Source organism: Vidua chalybeata, chromosome 6 (assembly GCF_026979565.1).
Source record: "Vidua chalybeata isolate OUT-0048 chromosome 6, bVidCha1 merged haplotype, whole genome shotgun sequence".
NCBI classification, from domain to species: Eukaryota; Metazoa; Chordata; class Aves; order Passeriformes; family Viduidae; genus Vidua; species Vidua chalybeata.
The window spans coordinates 27,250,382-27,264,705 of NC_071535.1; the positions used below are offsets into that span (position 1 = coordinate 27,250,382).

The 14,324-nt window shown below is 37.4% G+C and overlaps 1 protein-coding gene across 1 annotated transcript in view; it reads right to left on the minus strand.

The window, feature by feature from the left end:
- The window catches only part of SCFD1 (sec1 family domain containing 1), a 49,723-nt gene that overhangs the window by 35,070 nt on the left and 329 nt on the right, over positions 1-14,324 (minus strand). Inside the window, exons 2-8 of the mRNA XM_053945653.1 lie at positions 9,370-9,440; positions 8,571-8,659; positions 7,463-7,553; positions 6,579-6,701; positions 5,448-5,535; positions 1,713-1,802; positions 493-548 (exon numbers count right to left, since the gene is read on the minus strand). Of these exons, the coding sequence (XP_053801628.1) occupies positions 493-548; positions 1,713-1,802; positions 5,448-5,535; positions 6,579-6,701; positions 7,463-7,553; positions 8,571-8,659; positions 9,370-9,440 (608 nt within the window). The remainder of the gene's footprint in view (positions 1-492; positions 549-1,712; positions 1,803-5,447; positions 5,536-6,578; positions 6,702-7,462; positions 7,554-8,570; positions 8,660-9,369; positions 9,441-14,324) is intronic.

Here is a 14,324-nt window from a genome sequence, read left to right on the forward strand (position 1 = left end):
GACTCCTAATGAGGAGAGTTCTGTAGAGATTGTTAAATGTGATTTAGTTTGGTCATTTCATCCCTATTTGATGATCCATGTCAGTTTAATTTGCTATACTAAAAAAGTCTTTTACTTGCAGGGTTTCCCAGTAAGATAAAAAAGAAATTCTTACTGATACACCCAGAGGAACACAGGCCCAACAGTCACTTTTTAAACTGGGTAGATGCAACTTAATTGTAATGCCTCTTAGAAAATCTTAATAAAATCTAGATTAGGAATAATTATTTATATTTAAGTTTCTCATTATCTGATTTCCTAACATTACAGTTTCTACTGAGGTTCTGTGGAACTGAAATCTGAAAGGAAAGTGGATGTATCTCTTTGCCAGTTTTATTTCCTTCATAAGGAAAAGGATACAATGACATTAGATCTCTGTCTAGTACTGAGAAAATAAAACTGATGTTTGGAAAGTTGTAAACCAAGATAGGTGTTTAGAAAAACAGTTCTTACCACTGCCACCATTTCAGCTGCAGTTCCTCTTGAGCATCTGATTATAGGTATAGCCCCTAATAAAAGATACGTTGACTTCTATATGCATTTTCATTTTCAGATTCTTTATTATTCTTTATTACTTTTTATAAACAACTTTAACTAACATTCTGAGATTAAATACAAACTTACATTAAACTTTTCTCTTGCAGTTTTTATCTATGAAACAAAAAATACTATATAGAAATATTAAATAAAGTTTTACAGAAGTGAATACCCCATACAACAAGTTATGAGAAATAAAGTATATACTAGAAAGAAAGCTCATCCACTGTTGGAGGGGAAAGCTATCTCGTACAGATGCATTAGAAGTTATTTTCCAAAGGTTAGAAGTCCCTTGAACACAATAATAAGTATTATACCACCACAATATATATGTTAAAATTCACTGCTATATCCAGGACTATGTATCTATGGTAATGCTATTTTCAACAGCATGTTTTCCATTGGCTTTAAGGTTCAAAATATTTAGTTACTGTTTCTCACTTATCTATACAAACATGAAAATTCCAAACCCAAAGATTTTAAGTGATTGAGGAAAAGACATTAATTTGTATCACACTAACACCTGAAAGAACTGAATAGGTCCAATGAAATCTCTCTTGAACAGACTCCCCCATGGCAATCCCCAGCTCCTCTTGTAGGAAAGCTATCTCAGATGGAACAATTTTAGTTACAACTTAAGTTAAATGTCAACACTATGAAAAAGGTATCAGCTAAGCATCAAGGAAACTCACAATAAAATAAGTAAACTTAATGTATCTTCCTTTAGGAAGTTATTTCAGGTAGATCTTTGCAGGGTTTGTGTGAGGAGCTTTTTTCTTCTAATTCTGTGGTGTTTAGGAGTTGATTTTTTTTTTTGAGAATAACAAATCCAAACTCAAAGTACTATTATCTTCATTGCAAACTAGGATTTTTTTAAAACAGTGAATCCAAACCTTTGTATTTCAGTATTCTCCTCCCATTGGTACTGAAGACTAAGACTCAGCTCCCATGAAGGCCAACCTTTATTGTACTTTGCAGTGATATAAAGCAATAATTTGAGCAAGATCATTATCCCACCCTGTGAATTACTGAGATTTCAGTAACAGATCTAATTCTGCTTTTAATTTTCTATATGAAATCACTAGACTTCTAGTTATCTCACTGAATATGGAAAATGCTAGAATTTGGAAACTTACCAAGTGTAACAAAAAAACAGAAGAGACTATCAACAATAGTGTCCATTATAGTTTCCATTTCTGTGTCTGTTATATCTGGTCGGTTAATGGCTAAAACAGTGTGGAAAAAAGAATTGGGTTAAATAAGTTTATGCCATTTTAATAGTAAGAGAACAATCCTCTTCTTATCTGATGGCTGTTAGTAGTCAACAGCTTCTCTTACAGAAGAGATTACATCCTGAAATGCTCCTCTCAGCACACCTGTTAGTTTCCACCCCCTTTTTTTTCCTGAGAAAAAAAACTGGCAGAACTTAATTACTACTTACTGTATAAGGTCAAACACTATACAGTAATTTCCAAATCTCTCTCACTGCACAGGTATCTTTTGGATTGTTAGTATTGCATAAACAAAAACCTGCTAAGAAACATGTTATACAAGAGAAATGGCCATCCACTTGGCTAACATTTTTCAGGAAGAAAATCCCCAAGAACTACCTGTATAAAATAATTAATTATAGTATGCAGTTATCTATATTTAAAATTTCTAAATCCCACCTCTTGTATGGCGATTCCTTTTTTTTCTCATGAATTTACCATCAGTCTCTAAATTAGGGGTAATTCCCAAGTTATGAAACATTTTACTTGACAGATAAGAGAGATTTCCTTCCCACATTTACGTCAGAACAGAAGACATGCAGCAACATTTCTCTTAAGTAACTAACCTTGACAAGAATATAATAGCCAACAGGAAATATCAAACTAAATCTTATCACAGATCTCAAGTCAAGCACTATCTCAGGATTCATGCCATAAATCCTATCCTTGTTTTACTTTACCTTTAAAAATTTCTTACATAATTACCTGTCTTATCCTCTTTCCTCAAAAATGAATTTCAAAGCTCTAAACATTAATAAGCCTTCCATCCTAAACTTATGCATGGGCAGCTATAACCATTCTCGAACTTTAAAGATGCTTCTTCCCCCCAGCTTTTCCCTGTAAGAACTTTTAGAGACATGGATTATATTTCAGCAACTACACTTAGTAAGCTGAAGTTTTGACTAGGCTGACAGCAGCAACAGAAGTTTCAGGCTTCTGAAATATCAGCACCAAGAAAGGCAGACCATTCCCAATATCTGTATTTTTCTATAATGATAAAGCTTTGAAGAAATTCACGGGGCTATCATTCTGTAGTTATTTCCAACTCACGGTCTCCCAGTTTACAGGGGAGAAATAACCTCATTTTTACTCTCTTGCCTTTTCTGATTTTAAAATTTATTTCCCATCCTGTTAATATGTTTAAAGTACTCATTTCTGACGTTCCAGTAATCTGCACACTGTCAATGCCTTCTAATTTTGTCTACCATGCACATTTTATGAGCACATTCCTTTTCTTGTACCATAGCAACCAACACAGATACTTAATATTCCTGCTCCTTAGATCAACCTTTGAGAAACTTCATTAAGAATCTTTTGGTAAAATATTTTACCATGTTTTCCATAAGTTTCTCTCTCCACTCTAACAAGCTTATGGGAAATGCATCTATTACAGAAGAGTAAGCATAGGTCTCTTACATTTTCCTGTTGTACTACAAAATTCAACCAAATTGTAAGGAATGGTAAAGAAGCACTCAAATAACATGAAACAGGATGTCTCAATTATCAACTTTATACCAATATGACTCAATTACTCTTTCTTATACATTGTCTTAGAAAAGTAGAATCAGAGGGAGCCTGAGGGATTAACTAGTTGGTCCTCCTTTTCAAAGATGAGTTAAACCCATGTAATTTCTGTATCTAAACCAATTCAAAGAGCTTCCCAGTCATAAAAATACCATAATATTTACAGGTAATCTAATATTTCACTATTTTTAAAGTTAGAAAGTGCTCCTAATATCTGATCAGAAACTTTCTTCTGCATTTAAACTCATCACTTCTTGTCCATTACTAAACAGAGAGAATGTATTGTGTCCTTTGTCTAGGAAAGTCTTTCACACAATTGAAGGATTTTATATTGCTTATTTGTCCTGACAATACCTCTCTGTAAAAGCAGTCATACAGCCAAGGAATCAGGAAACTGAAAAGTAACCTGTTTTGTGATATTTGTTCTTAGTTCACCCATTCAGATATATTTGTGGTCACACGCAGCAATGCTGCTTCAAGAATAGCAGCCATCTTTAAGTACCCTCAGATTTACACTGACTTTTGTAGACTATGAAACTGGCAGTCTCCTGCTCTCCACAGGCAAAAAAGCCCACTTCTTCCTCACCTCTGCACTCCTACTGCCTGTCTGTGTCAGATCTAGAAATCACACAAGGAGACAGATCAGCTACCAAGCTCTAATGGAAAACTCATCACTCTCTGTGGGAGATCAGATTTCTGTTCATGAGCTTTTGGAAACAGCCCACTTCTACATTGGTTTAAACATGCTGCAAATTTCACAGCCCAAGACAGGAAAACAAGCCAGATAGAAACTGATGGGGGGAAAACATTTTCAGTTATTTTAGTTCAAATTCCTTGTTAGCATAAGGAATCTTAAGACAGTCAATTAAGTATCTTTATATACACAGGAACACATCACAAAACAATTACTATTAAAACTCTTCAACATCAGGTTTTAGTGAAAAAAATTAAATCTGCTTTTCAAACAAAAATCCCTTCATTCTGCCAATAGAATCAATCCCCAGTGTGACATACAACTCAGTTATTATGGATCCAGTTTTAAAGAAAGGTACTGACATCAGATATTCTGCAAGAAAGGAGAAAAAATTCACTGCTAAATATTAGACATACAGAGACTTCTCATTTCTGTCTGGTCACTAGGGAGTATTCTATGCACCAAGAATTAGCTGTGTGACTTTGTAGCTACACTAAAGCAATGAGGAGCTGCTGCAAAAATAGGACTATCTTGACTTTTGCTTCTTCCCTTTCATTGCATTTGTACATCACACAAGTGAGTTGGTATTTTCTAAGGAATGAGTCAATTAAATTTCAGACCCTGCAGGTCTGAAATTACTGGTTCTGATGTAAAAAAGAGGAAAAGTACAGCAGAAGCAGCCAGACAACATACCCTGTAACATCCAGAGTATGGGGCAGGAATGGTAGTTCTCTGTACATTTAGCACACTGAATGGGTCAGAGCTGTACACAAAATCAGCACAATGGAGGAAAATCACGTGAACAATTATGACAACTAGTATGTATGCTGACTTGAGCTGCCATAGCACCAAGGGAACTGACCTAAGGCAGCCACTTGCTTTTCCTGCTAGGTTCCAAACCAAATTGAACAGAAGTCTGAAGAAAAAAAAAAGAGCTCCAGGAGGCTGACTTCACTTGCAACTCTGAAACTTTATGAAGAAGTTGACATGCTTGGCTCACATGCTTGCAGAAGCAATCAGTATTGCTTATTGTCTAGAATGCCCTTTCCCACCCACAGTGACTATCTACATATGAAAACAATATATAATTTTTCCAACATTATTTGTTATGTGCTATTATCCATAAATATCTATACCATACTTGTTATTTAAAAATATGTATTTACTTTTCAGTATCACACTCACCATGTAATAAAAGATGCTGAAATTAATATCTAAGAACTGCTTCTTTCATGATTTTACATATCTAACAGATTATCCTGAATCCTGAATTCTGAGCAGATCAAAGCAAAATGAAGTAATTGTTGGTTATTAGCTACAACTTCAAAAGTGAATTTCAACTTCAGGCATTCCTGTATAATTTTAATATAAATTCTACTTACCACGGTATGAAACAAGTTCTTTGTTTTGGTTACACAATACAAACATATCATCTTCTAAAGTAATAAAATTAAGATATTGATCGAACACCTAGAAAGTAAGGAATAATGGTCAGAATAATCCAGAGTGAAGCATAAAAAAAAATGTATGTGATTTACTGCTATATTTTTCAAAATTATCTATTAAAAAAATGCAGTATATACTTTATGAATTAAAAAGCCTTTGTAAGGGTTGAGCGATTAACCCCAAATATTTGAGCACTGGAAAGTGCCAGAACTGTTTCTGTGCACAAAGTTTTAGCAGCCAAGTATCACTGAAAAAACACACATGGAGGACATTTCAATATTATAGGTTCACTATTTATGAATATGAAGGACTACAACATAATCAGCACTGAGTTCTCAGGCTGGAGAGAGGAAAGAGGTCAATAAGACATTAAGCTCATGAATTCTAATTATTCTGTAACACACCTGTGGCATTCAGGAAAAAAATTAAACTCCTATATATCATAAACTATTAATGAGACATCACAATTGAAAAACAGATTTAAGAAAGCTAGTTTACAGTGCTATACTCATTTCCTGCTGCTGAGGACCTAAGGCTTAAACAATACTAGTAGTGTTCATTTTATTTCACAATGGGTTCTTTCTCTCATGCCAGTAGTACTAACTGAAGTGAGAAAAAGTGAATGTATTTAAGTGTATTACTTAGTAATTTACAGGTTTTGGTACAGCCATTCAACAAAAATAAAAGTAAATCCCTATCACATGCCTTTAAATCATAAAGGCACAGGAGAGTACTCAGTAAAAGTGTGTACATATGAAATATTATTTCAAATAAGAACTGCACTCCTACTGCTCTTTTTGTTTATTTTGGAGATAATACATAAACATATATGCACTGAAAGCACTCATTCAGCTGATGTGATCAGGAATCCTCTGAAACCACTGCATTTTTCCTCTTATCATTTAGCCCAAAAGTGCAACACTTTGACTTCTGACAGCTGAAGTATGGTACTAAGCTGTATTACTGGGATGACTGTAGGTTCTGTTTTTTCCCCCAGAATGCCTGAAAATAAGAATACAGTGAGACCTTTAATGGTGCTAATATTAGGTACTGGGGGAATTTCTTACCTTAGCCACTTGAGTAACTGCATTAGCACCTATAGCAGCATTAGCAATATCTTCCAATTTACTTCTTGAAATGGCAGAAATGAAGTTTAAATAGTAAGACTCATAAAGCTGGTTTCGAAGATCCTAAAAGAAAGGAAAATTTTCCTGAATAAGTACTAATACATTCCTGACTAATTAAAAGAAGAAATCGTACTTTTACTATGTAATGTTACAGTTACCCACAATCAAACTAAACCTTCAGAAGTGCTTAGCTGTCTGTTCATGCAGCTCTACACATGGTGTTTTGATTACATATCCAGATATAAACGATTTACCCCAAAACTGCAAAAAAACCAGGAAATGCCATTTAAGCAGAAAGGCAACACTTACTATTCCACACCTTACTGCTGACCAAAAATACTTTTTGCTCTTCTCCTTACTTTGGCAAAGATGTCAACCTTCCATCCATTTCCTTACCAGAAATGTGAAAAATTGAGGTTAGCCTAATCCAGTCTTTCCACTCAAAGCAGTATCAAATGGTGCAGGTTGCTTAGGATAGTGTCCAGTCAGGTTTTGAACCTCTCCAAGGATGAAGACTCCATAAACTCTCCAGGCAATCTGTTCCAGTATTCACCCACCCTCATTAAAATAGCTTTTTCTAATGTTAAATGGAATATTTGTACCCACTGCCTCTTGTCTTTTCACTCCCCAAACTCTGTCTGAAACACACAAGACATGTTTACCCTTCTACTTACTGGGAAATTGAAGTTTTGCATAATAATATTTTGGGTAATATTTTTCTGACAAATACGTGCTAGCAGTTACAGTCATATTCTGGTGAGTGCAGGATTACTTCACACACCTTGTTGTGTGAGCTCTTTTGAAATATTACAGATGCAAGTTACCTGGCATATTCTGTCAATATTTTCTTCTGTTGGCATTACAAAGTAAACAGCTGGAACATCTGGAATAGCATCCCGATCTGAATGCAAAAGCCTGACAGGAAGAAAAAAGACATCTCCAATGTGTTTTTTCTCTGATATGTATAAAATTAAGAAAGTTAAAGAAATTATTTATTTGTACAGACAAATGAAATTTCCTACAATTTCCTTCTATATTTATCTAGAGTTTTAGCAAGAAAAGAAATCACATTTGTGTATTTTTTGCTGAATATATTAATAGATGTGTTTAAAGTTTATTCAAAGTTGAGAAAAGGCTTTACAAATGTTCAAAAACAGATTATCCATTCAGAGGAAGCTAAAATACTGCATCCACAAAGTTCATATGTGAACTGTTGATGTGGTAAAACCCACTATATTTAATTCTATTAAACTTGCCTTTCCTGCGTGAAGACAAGGTGCTTACATGTTTTTCTCATGTTTCTGCTGATGTGTAAGGTTGAACTGTTTCCATTTCTAGCCTTCACTTAGCAAAAGTTAATAAACTTGGAAAAAAATACACGTATGTTCAAAGTTTCTTCATGACTATTACCACAGCTAAGGAATGACAATGGACTAGGTAAATGTAATCTGGGGAAAAAGACATGAGAAATCTCTTAAAATAATACCTGAAGGTTTCAGATGTTTGACAGCAGACAAGTAAAATCTACGTGTAAAAAGATAAAGCAAAGAACATACACAGTCTTATGAAAGTTTGTGCCAATATAATTTTAACATATATGATTGTAAAAAGATTTGTAGAGACAAATGCTCAATCTATCTGTGTCACCATTAAATGACCAGCTCCAAAATAATACCTACTGGATAATTTTTATTTTTGAACAAGGGCCTCCTGTTTTGAGCAAGAAATCCTAGTGAACAGTGTTTGTTTGGAATGATCTCTCCACTCCCTGATTCTGTGTAATGGCATCTGATTTTAGGAACAAGTCAGTGTATAATTTTTATTCTAGCAGTTATTTATTCAATGATTTTTCATTGATTTGTTAATTATTTTGGGGAATATTAAATAATGTTCTTTTTAGAAAAGAATTCCCAATTTTTTAAAAGTACTTACAGATGCAAAGTGATTCCCATATCCCTCAGCTCTTTCACTGACAGCAAAGGTGAAATGATATCTTGGCCAAATCTGTCATAAATGAGAACCTGAAACAGATATGCATCATCTTATAAAGTGCTGTAAAAAGTGGATACTGTAGAATACCGTGGATACAGGAATTGAGGTTTAGGGAACTACTACCCTAACTTCAAAAGTGCTTCAACATCTAAACATCTACCAATTTATAATAAACCATTAATTTGTCATGGACTTCCATTTATGCTTACAAATAAATAAAATATAAAAGAAAAAACAAGGGGAAACTCAGTGATAAAGGGGAAAAAAGAACCATCATTTCCATCTCCTGAAAAGTGTCTTGTCAAACAAAAGTTTACTGTTTGAAGTTTGTTATTGCATATGCAGAGTTTTCCTGATTGCATTTTGGAGAAAACAAAAGGGAAATCAGAAGAGAAAATAGGAACTAGTGAAAAAAGACAACAGATGAAGAGACAGAATATATGCTTTGTAGTAGCAAAAGCTCCTCATGACCTACAAGTTATATTTTAAAGGTAATAAAGCTAGCCTGAGCTCAGATTCTTCATGCTATCAATAGTTCTTCCATTTGAATGGGCTTCTTTCTGACTCTGGTATTTTTTCAGCAGTTCTGATACACAGTTCTGTGTATTTACAATACAGGAAAAATATTTTGTAGACGTTAATAACACAAGAAAGATGAACTTGGTTTAGTTAAAACCTGAAAATCTGAACTTTTCTGAACACCATAAAATTCTCATGTTCCAGTTCCAAAAGTTCTTACCTTCCATACTGGTTCTCCTGTGCTGTTTTTAACTGGAGGAACATTGAAGTTCAGCATACGTTTTAAAGCCACTGGAAAATAAAGCCAAAGAATGCTTTACTCTCTTTACACTTCAACAACAGTGACTAAAGACTTTAGCAGGATTTTATTATACATTTCATTTGAAAGGAATACCATCACAAAATATAAATACAACAAGTCACATTTTCATTATTTTTATGCAGCTTTGACTGACAAGTGGCTCACATCTGCTAGAATTTATGGACTCCAGAGGACACAGCAAAAGGTAAAGAAGCAAGTTCTAAAACATTAAATCTCCTTAACTATACAGGCTCTATTCTAACATGGTTTGCCTTAAAAATAATTCCAGTATCTTCCTGAAGGTGCATTCTGTCCAGTGGGAACTAGTCTGCTTTATTTCCCGATCTGCTTTTCCTACCCCACAGGAAAAACACTGTACACACCAAACAAAAAATACCTTTATGCTTGACTAAAATCAATACACAGTTTGAAAGATTTTGAGAACTCATATGAAGAAATTGCTGGTTTAAGAAATACAAAAATACCCTTAGTTTGTAGCAAGAAAACTCTCTGAAAGATGAATGAACTTTAACTTTCCATTCCACATACAAACCAAAGCAGATTGTTTTACCTACGTCTAATTTATAAATCTATTATGTAATGAATCATTCCTCATTTATCTTGACTAAACAACACAGTACATGCTGCTCTGCCATCTTTGACTAGCAGTACAAGACTATTCGTGCTATAGTGCCAGTTCACTTAAATCTCATAACAAAATCATCACAGAGTTTTGCAGAGGAAAAACTTGAAGAAATTAGAGTGATGGATACCACTTAGCTCATAAATGGAGAGCAGTAGAAACAATTAACTTCTGACTCTGGCTGAATGAATATAGTGCAGTTCCTGGGACCTACAGTATCACAAAACATCTCAGGCTGGAGAGGACCTTGGAAGACCTCCAGTCCAACCTCCTGCCTAAGGAGGCTCAGCTCTGAGGCTAGGCCAGGCTGCTCAGACCTTTATCCAGTCAGTTCTCCACGGATGGAGATGCCACAACCACACTGTGCGACCTGTGGCACTGACTGTCCTTGTGGAGAAAAAAGCTTTTCCTTACATCCAGTTTGAACACCTTGTTTATGTTATGCAATTTATGCACGTTGTGCCTCATCCTACTGCCATACACCACTACAAAGGGGCCTGGTTCCATCTTCTCACTGCTGCCCATAGGTATTTGGGAGCTGCTGTAGCGTCCACCCTGAAGCCACCTGGAGAAAACTCCAGCCAGAACAAGCCTTAATGCTACAGCCTTACCAGAGCCTCTGACCACTTTGGTAGTCCCTGCTGACTCCCTCCAGCTGATGGTCCACGAGGACTCCCTGCAGGTCTTTTTGACAGAGCTGCTCTCCAGTCTGGCAACCCCCCACGCTGTTGCCTGTATGCACAAGGGGTTCTTCCTTTACAAGGGCAGGAATTTGTCATCGTTACATTTAATAAGATTTCTGCTGGCCCATTCCTCTTGTCCATCTAGATGCCTCCAAATGCTAGCTCTGCCCTCAAGTAGAAGAGATTCCCCTAGTTTGCTGTCACCTGCACACTTAATCAGAGTACACTCTGACAACGCCCTCCAGGTGACTGATAGACATTTTAAACAGGAGAGGTCACAGAATACACTCATGCAGGGCTCTAGTTGTTACAAGCCTCTAAGTAATTATGTGTGATTAATCACAAACCCTTTGAGTCTGACCATCCAACCAGTTTTTTTAATGTAGCTCGTTGTTCATGCATCTAGTCCATGACATCCTAACTTGGATATAACACCACGGTGTCAAAAGCTTTGCTGAAGTCAAGGTAAATTAAATACTGTCCTGTTGCCTACAAACCCAGTCATTTTATCACTGAAGGCAATTAGGTCGGTCAGGCATGATTTACCATACATAAATTCATGCATGCATTTTCCTTCATGTGATGAGAAGTATTTTCCAATAGGATTCATTCAATGATTGACTCCAAAGTGACACTAAGGCCTGGAAGCATTTGTAGGTGAAGACTGAGGGAAAGGCAGCACTGGTTACCTCAGCCCTATCTGTGTCTCAGTCTATCTGTGTCACCATTAAATGACCAGCTCCATTTAGCAAAGGTCCAACCTTTTTTATCATTTACATTTTTGCTAACACTAATGTTGCAGCAGAAGCACTTATCCTTTCTCGAGATACATGTTGCACAGCTCAACCTCAGTGGAACTCTGGCTTTCCTAATATCATCTATCCATGGCCAGGCAGAGTTTCTGATGCCCTGCTTCCTCCTGTGTACTGCCTTTTCAAACGACATTACTAGAAGTGAAACACAAATGTGGGAAAATCCAAGCTAGCACTGAGTGCTGAGTCTTGATGGACTCCAGCCTTCCTATGACTTGATTAATAGTTTTTCCTTTTCTTTTTTAAACACCATGAAGCAGTTCTGAAAATTAATTACAGGCTACTCCTGGATTCTTTGGCCCCTCGCTGCTGGTGACATCTTCAGCCATATGAGCAATTTTATATAAAGCTGTATGGTTATGTGCTTTGGTACTACCAGAGCTGAAGCAGCTGCATTGCAGAATTTATCATCTAAAGTGAAATTTGGCATAAGCTCTCTGCTAAGAAAGAGTAATCAGACTAGTAGCGTGCTGTGACAATCATGTCAACATTCAGCAAGTGTCCGAGTTCCTTTTTTGTATTCATATTGTAATTTCATTTATATTAGTGCTGAATGTTCTCTGGGGCAAGGATCAGGTTTTTACTGTGCTTGCACAATGATATGCTTTTGTTATGAAACCAATCCTGGTTATGAACCAGGATAAAGGTCACAACAGATGGTGCACATACATGGTAAGACCATAACTAAATGATAAGAAACCTTTTTCTGATTACATTTTAGTTGTTGAATCTAGCTCCTTGGAAAAGACCTCTTTAACAGAAGACAACATGGATTCAGTTGTAAAGGCTGACCGAAATAATCAAGTAACAATTGGTGACATGGACAGTGGGACTGAGTGCACCTGCAGCAAGTTTGCAAATGACATCAAGCTGTGTACGTCACCAAATCACAGAATCATTCAGGCTGGAAAAGACCTTTGACTGATCACCACTCTGTCAACCAGACCATAGCACCAAGTGCCATGTCCAGCTGAACATCTCCAGGGATGGTGACTTTACCACCTCCATGGGCAGTTGCAGTTCATTCCAATGTTTAACTCTTTCCATGAAGAAATTCCTCCTCAATAAGCTGGAGAGAAGGGAGGCCATCCAGAGGCACCTTGACAGGCTCGAGAGGTGGGCCTGTGTAAACGTCAGGAAGTTCAGCAAGGCCAGGTGCAAGCTCCTGCAGCTAGGTCGGGGCACTCCCAAGCACAAATAAGAGGCTGGACAGAGAATGGATTTAGAGGAACCATGAGGAGGACTTGTGGGGTTGGTGCATGGGAAGCTTGACATGACCTGGCAATGCACCTGCACTTGCAGCCCAGAAAGCCACTGTATTCTGGGCTGCATCCAAAGCAGTGTGGCCAGCAGGATGAGAGAAGGCCCCCTCTGTTTCCCTCTGGTGAGATCTCACCTGGAGTACTACGCCCACATCTGGGCCCAACAAAAGAAGAACTTGAACCTGTTGGATTAAGTCCAGAGGAGGAACAGCCTCCTCTGGATGATCAGAGGAATGGAGTACCTCTCCTATGAGGAAAGGCTGAGAGAGTTGGGTTTGTTCAGCCTGGAGAAGAGAAGGCTCCAGAGAGATCTTATAGTGGCTTCCACTACCTAAATGGAGTTACAAGAATCCTGGAGAGGGACTTTTCACAAGAGCATGTAGTGATAGGACAAGGGGGAATGGCCTTAAATGGAGACAGTAGGTTTAGATGAGATATAAAGTAAAAATTCTCCCTATGAGGGTTGTGAGGCTCTGGAACTGGTTGTACAGAGAGGCTGTGGATACCCCATACCTGGAAGTGTTCAAGGCCAGGCTGGATAGGGCTTTAAGCAACCTGATTTAGTGAAAGGTGCTCCTGCCCATAGCAGGCAGGGAGTTAGAACGAGATGATCTCTAAGGTCCCTTTCAACCCAAACCACTCTATGAACACCGTGAAACAGAATACAAAAGAATAAAGCTGTACAGAATACGAGCTCAAATAAAATAGGCTTTATTAGAAAGATAGCAAAGAGAAGATAAGCAAAGGACTTCAGAAGAACATCAAATAGCACTATCAATGGTAGAAGGCAGAGGAATGAGATTACAAAAAAGTAGACTGGTACCAAAAAATTTAGCATACTAGTAAAATACTTAAGGTCCATAGAAACTGTAACTGATATTTTAGGCAGATGGTTTGAAACATTTCATGCCAACTAAACGCATCCAGAATCCTCTATAACACCAAAGATACTGCAGCTGTCAAGGAGAAAGTGTCATGATTACAGCTTAACTACTGATTACAAGTTTGGCAAGCAAGGGAAGTAGAAGACTACGGAGATGACATTCCCTGTGCTTTAGGAGTATGTCCAAGGCTTTACGAAGCAGCATCAAGGCAGAGAAGAATCAGTTAAGGACTCTCAGCAATGTCTAAGAAGGGACTAAACTAACAAACCCTTTACTCACACAAATCCTCATGCACAATTGTTGTTATTAACGTATTCCTAATTTATGGAGGGTCAGTACACGCTTGGATGCCCCTGTATTGTCTTGACATGAATATGATAACAGCAGCTTTATTTTTGCACCATTAAACGCTATTTCCCGACGATCCTTCCCACGAGCAGAAAGAAACCGAAACGGAGGGAGCGCTCCCACGGCCGCGGCAGAAGGCACCGCTCACGGCCCGGGCCCGGCCAAGTCCCGCCCCGGGGTCGCCTTCCACACCTCGGCGGCACCTACGGCCACGTCCCCGGGGCCTGGGGCCCAAGCGGGGC